Here is a 17,740-nt window from a genome sequence, read left to right as displayed (position 1 = left end):
CTGAGCTGCCTAGTCAGCCAGGCTGATACCTTCCCAGCTCTGATAGCAGAATGGAGGGGATACAGTGCTGTGGGACAAGGGGTAGAAAGGACAGAGGACAGGGTTCTTGCCTAAGATGGAACAGGCCTGAAACTTGGAGCCAAAATATCAAGAAAATAAAGAAAAAATTCTGCTGGATCGGCAAGATTTTTAAACATTGTAGTTACTGTTTTATTTCTAAGCTAATTGACAGTGATCCTGTAAATGACAACCCCACCCAACCCTCATACTGCTTGGTATGCATTTGGGCACTAACAGAATCTTCCTGAAGGGCCTGGCTGGACCGACAAAATGGGGCCATTTCTCCACTAGTCCCAGAGAGGCCAGAAGGAAGATGGAAGCAGAGTGGGTTAGGGAATTATTCTGGACTCCTCTAGAATGATAGCCTACCTGCTTCCTTCCTTAAAAATCAAATGAAACCCAAAACCCCTGACTCCTGCAGGTGCTACCACAGTTCTCTGAACTAGTGACCATGTTCTCAGCTCTTGGTGCTTCCTGTTGATTCAGAATAACCCCAGTTCCTGTGTTTACATTTTGTCAAGCAGACAGTTTGCAGCAGCCTTAGAGGACCTGAATGAGGCCATCAAGCTGTGTCCAAACAACCGTGAGATCCAGAGACTTCTGATGAGAGTGGAGGAGGAGTGCAGACAGACGCAGCAGCAGCAGCAGCCGCCACCCCTGCCACCGCCTCAGCAGCAGCTTCCAGAAGAAACAGAACCGGAACCACAGCATGAAGATATATACTCTGTGCAGGACATATTCGAGGAGGAGTACCTGGAACAGGATGTTGAAAATGTTTCCATAGGCCTCCAGACGGAAGCACGGCCCAGTCAGGGGCTCCCGATCATCCAGAGCCCGCCCTCCTCTCCTGCCCATCGGGACTCCGCCTATATCTCTGGCTCACCGCTTGGCTCTCATCAGGTTTTTGACTTCCGGTCCAGTGGTTCTGTAGGTTCTCCCACTAGACAGGTCTATCAGTCCACCTCACCTGCTCTTTCTCCAACTCACCAGAACTCGCATTACAGGCCTAGTCCACCACATACTTCCCCAGCTCATCAGAGTGGATCCTACCGTTTTAGCCCCCCTCCTGTGGGAGGGCAGGGCAAAGACTACCCAAGCCCTCCCCCGTCCCCTCTCCGGAGAGGCCCTCAGTATCGGGCCAGCCCCCCAGCTGAAAGCATGAGCGTCTATAGGTCCCAGTCTGGCTCACCCGTGCGCTATCAGCAAGAAACAAATGTTAGTCAGCTTCCTAGCAGACCAAAATCTCCATTATCCAAAATGGCACAGCGGCCCTACCAGATGCCTCAGCTTCCTGTAGCAGTTCCCCAGCAAGGGCTCAGGCTACAGCCAGCAAAGGCCCAGATTGTGAGGAGCAACCAGCCCAGCTCTGCAGTGCATTCAAGCACCGTCATCTCCACAGGGGCCTATGGTCAAGTAGCCCATTCAATGGCTAGTAAATACCAGTCTTCACAAGGAGACATAGGAGTGGGTCAGAGCCGGTTGGTTTATCAAGGGTCAATTGGGGGAATTGTAGGGGACGGGAGACCTGTGCAGCATGTCCAGGCCAGTCTGAGTGCAGGTGCCATCTGTCAGCATGGAGGGTTGACCAAAGAAGACCTTCCACAGCGACCTTCCTCAGCATATCGAGGTGGCATGAGATACAGCCAGACACCACAGATTGGACGTAGCCAGTCTGCATCCTATTACCCAGTCTGTCACTCAAAACTAGATCTGGAGCGCTCCTCCAGCCAGCTAGGTTCCCCTGATGTGTCACATCTAATCAGAAGACCTATTGGTGTCAACCCTAATGAAATCAAACCCCACCCTCCAACTCCCAGGCCATTGCTGCACTCCCAGAGTGTAGGCCTTCGCTTCTCTCCATCTAGCAATAGTATCTCATCCTCCTCCAACCTAACTCCTACCTTCCGACCATCCTCCTCAATTCAGCAAATGGAGATCCCACTAAAACCGGCATATGATAGGTCATGTGATGAGCTGTCACCAGTGTCTCCCACTCAGGGAGGTTACCCCAGTGAGCCCACCAGATCCAGGACCACACCATTCATGGGGATCATAGATAAAACAGCCCGGACTCAACAGTACCCCCACCTTCACCAGCAGAATCGGACCTGGGCAGTGTCATCCGTGGATACCGTTCTCAGCCCCACATCTCCAGGCAACTTGCCTCAGCCGGAGTCCTTCAGCCCACCATCATCCATCAGCAACATTGCCTTTTATAACAAAACCAACAATGCACAGAATGGCCATTTGCTGGAGGACGATTATTACAGCCCCCATGGGATGCTGGCTAACGGGTCCCGCGGAGACCTCTTAGAGAGAGTCAGCCAGGCCTCCTCATATCCCGATGTGAAGGTGGCTCGGACCCTCCCTGTGGCTCAGGCATACCAGGACAACCTGTACAGGCAATTGTCCCGGGACTCTCGACAAGGGCAGACATCCCCTATCAAACCAAAGAGACCATTTGTGGAGTCTAATGTTTAAAAGACATTTGTTGGAGTGAGACCTATATGTTTTCACTGCACATGTTCAGGCTTGGTTTCCACATTTGAGGTAGTTCTCTAGCTTAATTTCTCATGTAGTTTCTGTGTGGTGTTCAGAGGTGGCAGCCCACATGCTGAAATCCTTTGCATGCAGCCGACTGGGAAGCTGGCCTCCCGGAACCAGGACTTCAGTTTCTCTTGTCTGTGCCCAGCCACATGCTTTCTCCCTCTCTTCAGATGCCAACAAGGAGATTGGTGTGCCGTGTGCTTTAACCCAGGGAGATCAGACACACTGGTCAGCTTTTTCCAGGAGACAATCGCTTTCACTGATGTTCTTGTTGTGTAAATGTCTTTCTCCTTTTTTACAAAAATAAGATGTTCTTGTTCGTTTTCTTCTAGGAACTTTAGAAAGAGCGTGATGCCCCTTTGCCTTTGCATTCTTACCCAGTGTTATCCAGACAGCGGCCCCATGTGCTCTTGTGCCGCTGTCGCCGGGGCTGCCAGCTCCCCAGTCTCTGTCTGGAATGGTCATTTAGAGTACTAATGGCCTTCCTGTGGGGGTAAAAGGATCAAGGCGAAAGAGAAGATATAAGCCTGTGGAATTGGAAGGGGAAAAAAAGAACAGTATAATTATGTGAAATGTCCCTACATTGATTTTTTTTTTCAAGAAGCATTTTAGGAACATTTAAAAAACAAACAGCCCTTTAAATATTTTGGTCAGCCAAGGAAATTGGATGAGAATCATGGATATTTTTTTAACAATTCACTGAAAATTATTATTTATATTTTTAGCCAACAATTAACCATGAAAAATTACTGATTTTCCATGGGTGAGAGAAGGAATAGATATATAGAAAGAGAGAGGAGAGAGTGCTCCAGATTCTCATTGAGAGGCTGTAGAAAATCTTGGATTGGAGAAGTCTCCCTTTTAGATTCTGACACATCACTGAGCGTTGTGTTCCACGAAAGATAAACTTCCGGAAGATTGGTGTGGTGACCCTGTCAGTTGGCTCTTCGCCTGGAGCCAGGCTTTGTTCTGCCCCTCTCTTTTTAAACCCAGATGGTATAGTGAGGAAAGGAGTTCTTTGAAAAACAAATTGGATTCTCATGGGACTGAAAGACTTATTCCCAGAGTTTGCACCCAGGGCCATCATTACATGCCAGATGTTGTCTAATTCCATTTTGAGATCTATAGTTTTATCTTTTTTTAACCTTTTTCACAATTTTTATTTATTGATTTTAGAGAGAGAGAAACATCAATTTGTTCCACTTATTTATTCATTCCTTGGCCGGTTTTTTTATGTGCCCTGACCGGGGATTGAACCCACAACCTTGGCTTATTGGGACAATGCTCCGACCATCTGAGCAGGGCCTCATTATCTACTATTTCTTCTTTTAGGTAGGAGTGTTTGGGGAAGGATATTTGAAAACCAGGTACTGCAGTGTGTCTCCTTTCAGAGTCAAGGACGCCTTTCAGCCTGGGTGGGCACAGGAGATAGCAAGTCTTCTGATCTAGTAGTCCTGTCCCCATGTCTCTGTCTTGATGTAGTTTGGTTAGCTGTCCTCTGAGTGACTGAGACCAGCATGAAATGGATGGCAAGAACACTGAAAGCCAAAGCCTTAGCACAGGCCTGGTACAGAGTGCTTATCAGTTCTTAAAGTTTAACATACTAAATAACTAAAACTAAACAAAAGAGAATTAGTTCTGTTTTTAGGAATCATTCTGCTCTTGTTCTTAAAGGGCTATAGGAAGGGCAGTTTCCTGAATAAAAATCCAGATGTGATCAAACCCGTTTTAATAATAAGTGTCCTCTGAAGGCATTGCTCAGACATGGGGAGCATGAAGTTGAGATCAGAAATTCTTTGCAAATTTAGATTCTGTCAAATAGACCCCTCCAACCCCAAGCATGCAGTAGGCCGGGACTCGTCCCTGTGCTGGAAGCAAACAGCCGACTTCACTCAAGACCCAGACTCTTCCCGCTCTTTCTGATGCTGAAGGACTCTGCTCAACTAGAGCAGAGTGGTCACCAGTGTCTCTTCTCTTTCATCAAAGAGATGAAATGCCCAGCACTAGCACAGCCTACAGCTGGGAGCCCAGCAGCCTCTCACTCCCGTTGCCCAGGTCCTATTGAGCATCTTATCCCTTTGTACGTACCTCTCACTGAGGAGCTGCTGCTACATTTTGAAAATGTTCTCAGTGTCTATTAGAAAAGTGCCCCCTGCATATTTGGAACACGACACATACCACCTGTACTCACTAATCTAGGTAGGTGAACAGGTCCTGTAGTTTTATATAAGTATACTACCGCTGCCACTTCTCCCCAGGGTCTCTTTCAGTTTTCCGGAATAAACAGGAGATTTTAGTTTATGCCTTTTGGGGCAGAACACCTACAATGTCGACAGTCAGAATGCAATTGTTTTTAAGCCATTGGAAGAGGGAGTGAATGTCACTACCGGGCGCCAGTTGTTTTTGACCAAAATGCCAACTGGACCTTATTGGGGGAGGAGACAAAAGTTCTTCCTTGTAAGCAGACTGCCTGTGCCCTGTTTTGCTACTTCACTGCCATGGGATGATCTCAGTACTGTACCTTAGACTTGCCCCTCTCCCAGCAACATTTGCTGAATCGATGGCTGGCATCAGGTGGGGGGAAATTTTCAAATGAAACCAGTAAGTTCCTCTCACCCAATTCACATCATCCTGAAATGGAGAAGTGGTGACAAACTTCAGCTTATAGGGTTCTCACCAAATTGTATGTTCCGTTTGCCCAGAATTCTTGCACTAATGGGTTTTCCATCATATAATGTCTATAAATGGGTGCACTTTACTGTTTGAATTTGTAACTCTAATACTGGATATTTAAGTGTGAGTAATGTCTTCATTAGAAAATAGCAAAACCGCTCTTGTCTTTTAGTGTATTTTTCAAGGGAAAAAAAAAAGGAATAAAGCAGTGGATCACATTTATAGCACAAGAAATAACTTGTATATAAGCATCAAAAAGATTGAGAATTTTTAAATACAAAAACTATTTGCAGTGATTTTAAAGTGCTTTTCCAGCAATGTTCTTAGGGACTCCTGAGACATGGTTACTTTATTTACTGGATCAGTAAGGCACACAGTTAACAATGAAAAATTAATGTTTATTTACAAAGTAAAGGGAAAACCTGTGTAACATGAGAATTTGGCATGGACAAAATGGAGACCATTTTGTATCTGCTGTTGTATCTTGTCCAGGTTGCAGATGTGCACTATTAAAGTTTCAAGTTAATAGAGCACAAACCCTTCTTGTTCTCCCCAGTGCCCTCTTTTTAGATGTGTTTAACTTAAACTTGAAGGCTCAGGAAAATTCCACTAATTAGAATTATGTACAGCACCCCAGGTTGTCGTCCAGAGATACAAGTTTGCTAATGTAGTTAAGCCTGGATTACTAAACACTTTTCCTAAATTATTGTAAACAGAACAGCTTAGAGAAAGGTATTCTCAGTCCTTATATTGTATAGTAGTTTATGAACCCCTCTCTAAATGTTGGTATTTTTATATTCCAGAGATGTACCCAATAGAAAAATTAATCAGTATCTAATTTAATATCCATAAGTATTTTCCTTAGATTTTAGTCATAAACAATTGGGTTCTGTGGACGTCACCTTGCTTCACCATACTCTACCACTAGGTGTCACTGTGGCTCTGCACCGGGCTGTCTGGTAGCAAAGAATGGCAATATCTCCTAAGGAGCTGCTTGCAGGGCAGCAGGCAGGCCCAAAGACTCAGAGGGTTCAGGAAGGTGAGAAAAGGATCTAGAAAGGGGTCTTCGTGTATCTGAGCCAGTTGTGGCAAGATGAGCTCTTGGAACACTACCTGCTTTGGACCTTCAGCCAGGCAGATGCTGGGAGAAAGTTGACTAGCACCCCCTTGCTCTGGTGGGTGGATAGGTAGGTAGACAATCCCTTCTTCCCCATGAGCACCCATCTCAGTTCCTCTTAGCCTCCAACTCTTAAAACTGCAGAGAAGTCACAGTTGGATGGTTTGATTCAATGATGGTTATTTTTCTACTGCAGAAATGCCTTAGATAAAACCAGTTGCTCACTGAATCTTTGCCACAAAATGGAACAGGCTCCCCCTGGGGTAGGGGGCAGGATGTGCCTACCCCTGTCCCAACCTCACCTGCCCCGCCTGTTTGTCCCTGGGCTGCCCACTTCTCAAGCTAACCTGCAAAGGCAGCCTGCTGCTGTTTCCACAGAGGCCTGAGCTGCCCTGTTGCATGTGCATTGGGAGGCATGGCTTTGTCTCCTTTTCCTCTAGGAATTCCAGACTGACCATCTACCATGACTAATAACAATGAACAAAGGGCTTAGGGGTAAGAGCTACCTACAAAGACGTGTCATGGAAACCTTCACCATGCAATGCCTTGAACTCAGCTCTGGCTGCTCCCAAGAAAAGGTGGCTGGCTGGGGGCCTGGACACAAGCACAATGGGGCTGGTGGAGCCATGTGCAGAGCTACTTGAATAACCACTGGGTCTTCATCAACTCCTTTTATAACAGACCACTCAAGGGCTGAAGTGTTGGTAACCTGCATTTCGGTGTCCAAGGCCTCACAGCAGCTGAACCACCCTGAGATGCTCGTGGCCACATGATGGCCACAGTCAGAGCTTCGAAAGTTAGTACCAAATGAACGCATAATTGGACACCAAAAATCAAGTGTTACTTTCATGTTTCCTCACTCACATCATCTCATTTCTTCCTGCTGACTCTGTGATATCTCCACTAAGCTGACCTGTCAGGGTTTAGCTGGACGCGTACAGGTGCAGGCCAGCGTCACCTTTGTTGTTGCAGACAGACCTACTCTGTGGAAAGGAAGGAGCCTAGCTGCTTTGTTTTTCTAGCACTTGCTGGCTGGATTTTTCTTTTGCCTGATCACTAACCAGAACATCTGGTTAGGGGACTCAACTCAATCCCTTCTGTCTCCAGGACCAGACAGTTAATTCTGGAAAATTCAGTACTTGAACGTACCTGCCTTATCGTGTACCAATTTAACTGGAAAAAACGAGAGTTAGAAATGCTGGCTCCAGATCTCTGCTTTATTCACAGGTTATTTTGGAAATCTGTAAGTTATGCTTCCTGTTCTGGTTTGTTTCTTTGTTTTGTTTTGTTTTGTTTTGTTTTCCCTTTGGCCGACTCCTGCTGAGCGGGGCTGTTTCCTCGCCAGGCGCAGGGCAGATGCCATTCTCAGGCAAGGCCTCCCTTCCATATAGCACAGCATCTTTGTCTCTGTTCTGTCTTCTCCAAATCCAAGACGATTTTAATTAGTACAGACATGTACAGTCTACAATTAAAGAGTGATTTGTACTAATATGATTTTGATTCTTCCTTCTCTTTGCTGTCCTTTCAAGACACTTGCTGGAAAAAGCTTTAATGCACTTAGTTTTCCTTTAGGTTTTTCTATAATTCAGATGTAAAGGACTTTCTCTGTACAGTATATTATCCAATGCATGTTTGTTCTCTATCCTGATATATTGAACACCACACAGTTGTGAATTCGTGCCGTGGGGATGTCCCACACCCAACAGAGGCATCTAGTCCCCTGTATATAAGGAAAGACATTTTCCTTTGCTGTACTTGCTTGAGCAGTTTTATTGTCTGTACATGTGAGCTGTGTGAGATAGATGTGAAAAGTTAAATGAATGCATTTTTCTGCCCATGTATACAGATCGCCATCTGTACAATGAACTGTATGTATGAAAGCAAATGTACTTATTTATAAATGGGTAACACTTGGAAAAACAGCATTGTGGTGCTTCTTGCTTCTGTTACAATACCTCTCCAGGGAGCTGACTCAGGCTCACCCTCACTCACTAGGGCCTGCAGTGCCAAGGAAGCTCCCCTGAGGACTTCAGCAGGTTAAGGCAAAGGCCAAATACTTGATGATTTGGTTGGTGTCTAATGGGACATTCAGAATCACCCCTTCAGGCTTTATTCATTCATTGAAATGATTGAGCACCTTCTCAGAGTTGGACACAGATAGGCACTCAAGAACGGTGGACAAGAAAAGACAATCTGAGGGCCTGCCTGAGGGTGGGGGGACAGCCCCAGCTGTGGTTCCCAAGGCGAACTTGGTCACACTGGAAGCCCACTGTTTCCAGGGGCTTTATGTTTTCTTCAGAAATCTGGCCGGAAATTCTAGTCCTCACCATGTAGAAAGCAAGGCAGCTGCATTGTGAATAGAGAGGTTGCAGATTTCCTGAGACTGGCTGGAGACTCAATACCTTTTTTAAAAAGTGGCCAGCACTGAGTCCTGCGACCTTTCCTGCCTAGCTGCTCCCTCCCTGCCCACTTCAGGGACAAGCAAGGAAGGAAACCACTTCCTCTGGACATCAGATTGTGCTGAACAAACATGCCTACGGGGTAACTACATCCATTTCCCCCCCGAACAGCCAGAGCTGGGGAAGCAGGAACAGCCCAGCATGCACAGTCATCCCATCCTGGACACCAGAATTGTTTAAAGAGAGGACTCTGGAAGGAATCACCTGCTTGGTCTGAAAACCATTCCTGCGTGGCGCCAGTTAGCTCATTAAAAATCAAAAATGGGTAAGTGGTTGGCAAAAAAAAACCCCACAAAACTTTCTAAGGATTCCTGGGACATTGGGAGAAGTGAAAGGTAGTGTGATGGTAATTCCTAGAAAGGAATTTCCCTGAAACTGATTAAAAAACCACTCAGAGCATCAGCAGTGAACTCGGCAAGCTCTCTGTTGAATCCCAGAGGTCCCGAAGCGGACTGCCTTCCCCTTGTCATCTTCATTCCCCGGCAGGTGCCCTTTAGTGGTTCCTGGAGTTCAGCGTGCCACTGGACACACGTGCTTGTGGTGAGCCAGACCCCCTGCCATAGGCAGAGACTTAGCTTTAAAAATGGAAGCTGCAGGAGTTTGGAGAAATTTGAAAACCAAGTCCTTCCATTCCCAGGAACAAGGATGGCGTAGTCATGAGGGTATTGTATCTGGAAGGCCTTATGACAAACAAGGCCTCAGAAGGGACAATGCTCAAGAGTCTTGTGACAGGCTGTTATGTCCCTGGCACTGTGATAGGAACTTTACACATGTTCTCTAATATTTTCCTCACATAATCTTTGGCAGATGACATTGTTATCTTCAAAACAAATGAGGAAGCAGATCTTGAGCGCTTACATTGCTCGCCACAGGTGAAGGTGGGACTCTGACTCAGACATGTCTGGACAGTCTTCCCCTGGGCCATGCTGCCCCCGTCCTCAGAAGGGGTAATCTGGAAAAGCAAGTGGCCTGAATGACAGCAGAAGGAGCACAGGCAGTGGTCAAGATGGAAGCTTGAAAAGTGTGACTTAATGTTCCTTTGGAGAAACAACTCTGCCAAGGTCAAGGGAAATAACTGGCAACTGTAGGGCTTCCAAGGCCAGTAAGAAGGTGAGATCCCTCCTGAGAAGGTGAAGGACTAACACCCTGGGGGGAGAGGCACATCCTGTCTGGCAGCATTTGAATGTTCACAAACACACAGACCCTTAAGATTAAGAGGCTAGCACAAAGGACAGACGTGAGATGGCAAACTCACAGGGTCAAGATACCTCTTCCTGCATCCTGGGAACCAGCAGCTCTGACCTTGACTGAGAGATCGGCTTGTGATGAGTATCGAGCACTGTGCTGTGCATGCTTTTATGCAAATGAAGGTCCACATAGAAGCCTTATTCAGGAGACTATAGATGGATAAATCAGAGACCTCCCCAGCTTTGGCTCATATGGTAGAAACCAGATACCTCACTGAAAATAAATGTTAGGAAGAATACATGTCACCAGAGAGTTACTTACCTCATCAGAGAGGACCTGCTGTAGGGTCTGTAAGGCCAAGGACTGCTCACATGTAGGTTCTCATTGAGTTCGGGCGGACGGTAAAGAAACGGTGGAGTTGGAGGGCAGTGGGCGGGGTGATTCTATTTACTGCTGTCTCACCAAGATAGACAAGCCACAAGAAAAGCCAAGCTTTTCCAACCTGGAGGGCAAGGGATCAGGGAGGAAAAATATCCCACCGCATCTCTCAGTGATGGAGGCAGAATCTCTCTTCCCCTTCTGCTCTTTCCTTTCAAAACTTTCTGGCTGAAAACCCCTCCTCCAGCAAACATTAGCAAAACAATGGCCCTTCCCAAGCAGGAAGGTAATTTGCAATTTCACAGATCACAGGTACCTGCCACTTCCCAGCCCCCAATGCAAACTGTAAGTGAGCAAACCTAAAAATCATATTTTATTAACTTTCTTGACCAATAATAGCGTCCCTTTAAAGAATGAGTCCCTGGTTATGCGTTGTGGCATTGTTTTAAATGACAGTGCTTTTCAGGAGCAATCAGGGTATCCTGGGAGACTGCACCCAACTTGACCATAAACACATCTGCTGGGCCTTAGGGAATTGACCTAAAGTGGACCCTCGGCTTGTTCTCAAAGTTTTGCTACTCTTCTTTTTTTTTTTTTTTTTTTTTTTTTTTATTTATTTTAGAGGGGAGGGGAGGGGGGAGGAGCAGGAAACTTCAACTCCCATATGTGCCTTGACCGGGCAAGGCCAGGGTTTTGAACCGGCGACCTCAGCATTCCAGGTCGATGCTTTATCCACTGCGCCACCACAGGTCAGGCTTGCCTACTCTTCTTAAGGGATAAAGAAACATGTCTAAAAGAAAAAGATTAATGGAATATGTAAAGCCAGTCGCCGTGGCCACCATCACAGCCACCTGGCCAGTGCAGGTCCGCATGTTATTAGGACAGACGGTAATGAAACAATGGAGCCAAGAACTGGTGGACCATTAGCTTTAATCCTAGCTTGCACCCAGCGGACAAGAAATACACACAGTGGGAAAACACTTCCCTTTCCATTCAGGGCTCCCAAAGCCACTGACTTATCCGAGTTTCCTAGAATCAAAGGCAGGGGTCCCCAAACTACAGCCCCGGGCCGCATGGGGCCCCTGAGGCCATTTATCCGGCCCCTCCGCCGCACTTCCAGAAGGGGCACCTCTTTCATTGGTGGTCAGTGACGGGAGCATAGTTCCCATTGAAATACTGGTCAGTTTGTTAATTTAAATTTACTTGTTCTTTATTTTAAATATTGTATTTGTTCCCGTTTTATTTTTTACTTTAAAATAAGATATGTGCAGTGTCCATAGGGATTTGTTCATAGTTATTTTATAGTCCAGCCCTCCAACGGTCTGAGGGACAGTGAACTGGCTCCCCGTGTAAAAAGTTTGGGGACCCCTGATCAAAGGTTTCTAGCTCACCAGCCTTATTCACCTCTGTTCCCCATCTCCTTCTCTCTACACAAACTCTGCACAAACTGGCTTCTCCTTCAGAACTCCACCATCTTGGCTGCCTCTCCTATCCTCCACATGGCCTTTCTCTGCTCTCTCCTCTAATGCTAATCTCAGGAACTGAGAGAGCAAGCTCCCGGTCTGTCCCATTTTATAGTGTAGAAATTAAAACATTTATTCCAGTATACAAACAAGGAAGTCTCTGATACAAAGTCATTTATCTGAGGTATAATGGGATTTCTCATAAGAGTGCACCACCCCCATCATGCAACAGTCAAGGGTGTGAGGAAAAGCTTAGTCTTAAAACTAAGCCTTAGGCTATAACGACCCTGCCTGCTTACAGCCTGTCCCCCACACCTAATGCAAACTATAAGTGAGCAAACATATATTTATTTATTGATTTTGTTGTTTTTTTACAGAGACAGAGAGAGAGGGATAGATAGGGACAGACAGGAACAGAGAGATGAGAAGCATCAATCATCAGTTTTTTGTTGTGACACCTTAGTTGTTCATTGATTGCTTTCTCATATATGCCTTAACCATGGGCCTTCAGCAAGCCAGCTACCTTGGGTCCAAGCTGGTGAGCTTTGCTCAAACCAAATGAGCCTACGCTCAAGCTGGCATCCTGGGGGTCTCAAACCTGGGTCCTCCGCATCCCAGTCCAACACTCTATCCACTGCACCACCGCCTGGTCAGGCAAACATATCATATTTAAAAACTTATTTGACCAACAGAATATTAGTGGAAACTTCTTGCCAAGGCCTTTGTCAGGGTCTTACAGCTCCACCCTCCAGGCCACTCTTTCTGGGGTGAGAAAAGAGTTTCCCTAACCCTATGGAAAAACCTCCTGACTGGTCCAGAGACTGGGCAGTTGGTATGGGCCCTTTCAGAGCCTGGGCATGATAAAGTGATAAATATCACTAGTCACTAACCTGCTGTGCCCAGCCTGGGATACTCTATTTCTCTCAACCCTAGTAGAAATATTTTCATGTACCTGACTCTGCTAAAAGTGTTGTAATGTACTTTAATCCGCGGGTTAGAGACACCAAGGCAGGATACAGAAGAAATTTTGAGGAGTTTATTAATTACCAGCTAGCTACACAGGACACAATCCCAAATCATGTAGAAAGTCCCTATAATTCTGTGGCTGACTTTATAGACCAAATCACATTCCAGCTAGGTGGGTAAGGAGGGGCTTGTGATTCCTTTGTCTAGAGCAGTGGTAGTCAACCTGGTCCCTACCGCCCACTAGTGGGCATTCCAGCTTTCATGGTGGGTGGTAGTGGAGCAACCAAAGTATAAATAAAAAAAAGATAGATTTAACTATAGTAAGTTGTTTTTTTTTGTTTGTTTTTGTTTTTTTGTATTTTTCTGAAGTTGAAAACGGGGAGGCAGTCAGACAGACTCCTGCATGCGCCCGACCGGGATCCACCTGGCACGCCCACCAGGGGGTGATGCTCTGCCCATCTGGGATGTCGCTGTTGCAACCAGAGCCATTCTAGCGCCTGAGGCAGAGGCCACAGAGCCATCCTCAGCACCCGGGCAAACTTTGCTCCAATGGAGCCTTGGCTGCGGGAGGGGAAGAGAGAGACAGAGAGGAAGGAGAGGGGGAGGGGTGGAGAAGCAGATGGGCATTTCTCCTGTGTGCCCTGGCTGGGAATCGAACCCAGACTCCTGCACGCCAGGCCGAGCTCTACCACTGACCCAACCGGCCAGGGCTTATAGTAAGTTGTTTTATAAAGATTTATTCTGCCAAACTTAGTGAAAACCCGACATAAAGTACTTGGTAAGTAATTATTATATGCTTTAACTTGCTGTAACTCTACTCTATAAATTTTATAAAGTAAAGTTACTTCTCTACTTTATAAATCACCATTACCGTGGAACCGGTGGGCGGTTAGAAAATTTTACTACTAACAGAGATACAAAAGTGGGCGGTAGGTATAAAAAGGTTGACTACCCCTGGTCTAGAGGTATAAGTCACTCTCATGACTTTAGGGTGAGTCCAAGTATAGGAATTCTTGATTAAGGTACATAAACATTGTTTTCTAAGGTTTTTAGATAAATTCTCTTCTTTGCTCTGTGTGGCAAGTGGCCCCAGGCACCCTTTCAGAGAATTCTAGGAATTAGCTAAACTATGACTAGGTGACCCAGTTGTCCTTGTAAACCAGGAAGCTCCTGTATTCTTTCCATTCTCTACAGAAAGGAGGGGTAGGGGGCCTGACTTTTCCTCTTTAAAATAGCATTGCTAATACTAAGTTTTAAAGTTCCTTGGCACCTTATCACATTCCCCACTGGTTTTATAGCATGGGTCAAATTCTTGACTCATTTAACGAGATACACGAGGCTGTTGAGTAGGCAGGGGCCTAAAGTTAAGGCTAGGATTAGTGACCTGCATGCAGAGCCTATAAGTAGGAACATCAGCCTAAAACATGCAGCAGAAAAGGTGATGCCTTTTGTTTATATTTAACAGGTAGACTTGATGTTTTCATTAATAGTAATACAGTCTACTGAAGAAAAAAATGCTAGATTAATTTCTTACAACCTGTACAAACCTTCTGCAACTTACATAAACCCTTAATTTTTATGAACTTTCTTATCTATTCAGAAATAACTGACTTAACTGGCTTTCATAACAACTTACTTTCTTCCTTTTTCTTTCAAAAGTATTTCTATACTTTTTACCTTTTATTATCAAAACCATACAATTTCAGTCAGAACTCTTAACTTTTAAAATTCTTAACCTTTAGTGACAACCAAGCTGGCAATAAGTAATTTTTCTTTTTTTAAAGACTTTATTCATTTTAGAGAGAAGAGAAGGAATAGAGAGAGAAGGAGGGAGGATCAGGAAGCATCAACTCCCATATGTGCCTTGACTGGGCAAGCCCAGGGTTCCGGACCGGCAACCTTAGCGCTTCAGGTCGACTGTGCCACCACAGGTCACGCCAATAAGTAATTTTTCTTTAAAGTATACTTCCTTTTGGAGTTGTCCTCCCTCTAAGTAGCTAGTATTTATTGGTTATATTTTTCATTTACCTTGTAGCTTCCCTTCTAGCAAAGGGACTTATATCTCCCTTCTGTATGAATCATAGCAGTACATGCATCAAACCTTAAGACAACTTGTTCTGGCTTTCCTTTGACCCCAGTTTCCCTGCCTCCCCAAAGTCTAATTAAAAAGAGGTCCTCGGTGAGTTTCCTCAGGCATCAGCCATGTGTAGACCAGCCAGCTTCCGGTTTGTGGCTGGAGCAGGGCATACTGTTCTTCTCAGGGTCAACTTACAAGGGTTGGCATGGTCATTCTCCACTGTCCACAAGGGTGTCTCCAGCCTTCAACTGGCTATGGTGGAGCCAGGCGGGTATGCCTTCTACCTTGACAGCAGAGGGAGTGGTCAGGATCATGGTGTGTGGACTGGTCCATGTGGGAGTCAGTCCTTCGGTGGTGTACTTCTTTACCCAGACTGAGTTCCCAGGCTGGAAGGGATGTACCAGATCTCCTGGCAATGCTGGAAGCACCTCTTGGACAGTCTTTTGGACAGCCTGCTGAGTAATCTGTAGACCCTGTAAGTTTTTTGTTTTTTTTTTGCATTCTTCTGAAGCTAGAAACGGGGAGAGACAGTCAGACAGACTCCCGCATGCACCCGACCAGGATCCATCCAGCACGCCCACCAGGGGCAACGCTCTGCCCACCAGGGGGCGATGCTCTGCCCCTCCGGAGCGTCGCTCTGCCACGACCAGAGCCACTCTAGCGCCTGGGGCAGAGGCCAAGGAGCCATCCCCAGCGCCCAGGCCATCCTTGCTCCAATGGAGCCATGGCTGCAAGAGGGGAAGAGAGAGACAGAGAGGAAGGGGGGGGTGGAGAAGCAAATGGGCGCTTCTCCTATGTGTCCTGGCCAGGAATTGAACCCGGGTCCCCCGCACTCCAGGCCAATGCTCTACCACTGAGCCAACCGGCCAGGGCCAGACCCTGTAAGTTCTTAAGGAAGGAGTGGTTACTTAACTCAGCTTTTTTTTTTTTTTTTTTTTTTTCTGAAGCTGGAAATGGGGAGAGACAGTCAGACAGACTCCCGCATGCGCCCGACCGGGATCCACCCAGCGCGCCCACCAGGGGCAACGCTCTGCCCACCAGGGGGCGATGCTCTGCCCCTCTGGGGCGTCACCCTGCCGTGACCAGAGCCACTCTAGCGCCTGGGGCAGAGGCCAAGGAGCCATCCCCAGTGCCCGGGTCATCTCTGCTCCAATGGAGCCTCGGCTGCAGGAGGGGAAGAGAGAGACAGAGAGGAAGGAGAGGGGGAGGGGTGGAGAAGCAGATGGGTGCTTCTCCTGTGTGCCCTGGCCGGGAATCGAACCCGGGTCCCCCGCATGCCAGGCCGACGCTCTACCGCTGAGCCAACCGGCCAGGGCCTACTTAACTCAGCTTTTATTTCTTCTCTGAGTTTTAGTAGTAAGGGAGGGGGTGTCCCAAACAGTATTTCAAAAAGAGTGAATCCTTCCTTGTAAAGGGTGCACCTTGCCCTAAGGAGGGCTAAGGGGAGTAAGGTGGGCCACTTTTCACTGGTTTTAAAAACAAATTTGGGCCCTGGCCAGTTGGCTCAGTGGTAGAGCATTGACCGGGTGTGCAGGAGTCCCGGGTTCGATTCCTGGCCAGGGCACACAGGAGAAGCACCCATCTGCTTCTCCACCCCTCCCCCTCTCCTTCCTCTCTGTCTCTCTCTTCCCTTCCTGCAGCCGAGGCTCCATTGGAGCAAAGATGTCCTGGGCGCTGGGGATGGCTCTGTGGCCTCTGCCTCAGGCACTAGAATGGCTCTGGATGCAACAGAGCGACGCCCCAGAGGGGCAGAACATTGCCCCCTGGTGGGCATGCCGGGTGGATCCCGGTCGGGCGCATGCGGGAGTCTGACTGCCTCCCCGTTTCCAGTTTTGGAAAAAATGAAAAACAAAAAACAAACAGAAAACCCCCACAAATTTGGTTAAAGTTTCCTTTAAGATCCGATTCATGAGGATTCCAAGATGGCAGTGGAGTAGGCAGGCGCACAAACTGCCACCTCTCATGGCAAAACTGGATTACAAATTAATTTAAGAACTATCATTCTGAAAAAACAACTTTGGACTAAAACGGGTTGGGAACCTATGGCTCACGAGCCAGATGTGGCTGTTTTGATGGCTGCATCTGGCTCGCAGACAAATCTTTTTTTTTTTTCTTTAAAAATATGAAACGCTTCACGAATTTGCGTGTCATCCTTGTGCAGGGGCCATGCTAATCTTCTCTGTATCGTTCCAATTTTAGTATATGTGCTGCCGAAGCGAGAACTCGCAGACAAATCTTTAATAAAAAAAAATAGCCCTGGCTGGTTGGCTCAGTGGTAGAGCATCGGCCTGGCATGCAGGAGTCCCGGGTTTGATTCCCAGCCAGGGCACACAAGAGAGGCGCCCACCTGCTTCTCCACCCCTTCCCCTCTCCTTCCTCTCTGTCTCTCTCTTCCCCTCCCGCAGCCAAGGCTCCACTGGAGCAAAGTTGGCCTGGGCGCTAAGGATGGCTCTGTAGCCTTTGCCTCAGACGCTAGAATGGCTCTGATTGGGGCAGAGCGATGCCCCAAGATGGGCAGAGCATCGCCCCCTGGTGGGCATGCTGGGTGGATCCCGGTCGGGTGCATGCGGGAGTCTGTCTGACTGCCTCTCCATTTCCAGCTTCAAAAAAATACAAAAAAAACAAAACAAAACAAAAAACTCCCGACAAACAAAAGCCCTGGGCAAGATGGCTTCACAGGCAAATTCTACCAAATATTCAAAGAAGAACTAACTCCTATCCTTCTCAAGCTATTTCAAAACATTCAAGAGGAGGGAAGACTTCCAAGCTCCTTTTATAAGGTGAGCTAATTCTGATTCCAAAACCAGGCAAA

General features: G+C 46.9%; 1 protein-coding gene and 1 non-coding gene across 8 annotated transcripts in view; one reads left to right on the top strand and one right to left on the bottom strand.

Annotated features, from left to right (window-relative positions):
• Positions 1-8,307, top strand: part of TANC2 (tetratricopeptide repeat, ankyrin repeat and coiled-coil containing 2) — a 398,932-nt gene extending 390,625 nt beyond the window's left edge. For all 7 annotated transcript variants that reach the window (XM_066262672.1, XM_066262671.1, XM_066262670.1 and 4 more), the window contains one exon: positions 585-8,307. In XM_066262672.1, coding sequence (XP_066118769.1) covers positions 585-2,541 — 1,957 coding nt within the window. In that variant the 3' untranslated portion in view covers positions 2,542-8,307. The remainder of the gene's footprint in view (positions 1-584) is intronic.
• An 8,737-nt stretch (positions 8,308-17,044) lies between these two features.
• LOC136327848 (U6 spliceosomal RNA) lies at positions 17,045-17,151 on the bottom strand. Its single transcript, XR_010729909.1, has one exon. It is a non-coding gene; the product is annotated as a U6 spliceosomal RNA (small nuclear RNA).
• Positions 17,152-17,740: the final 589 nt, after the last annotated feature.

The sequence above is a fragment of the Saccopteryx bilineata genome, chromosome 2, assembly GCF_036850765.1.
Source record: "Saccopteryx bilineata isolate mSacBil1 chromosome 2, mSacBil1_pri_phased_curated, whole genome shotgun sequence".
Lineage (NCBI taxonomy): Eukaryota > Metazoa > Chordata > Mammalia > Chiroptera > Emballonuridae > Saccopteryx > Saccopteryx bilineata.
This window is presented reverse-complemented; position numbering and strand designations above follow the sequence as displayed.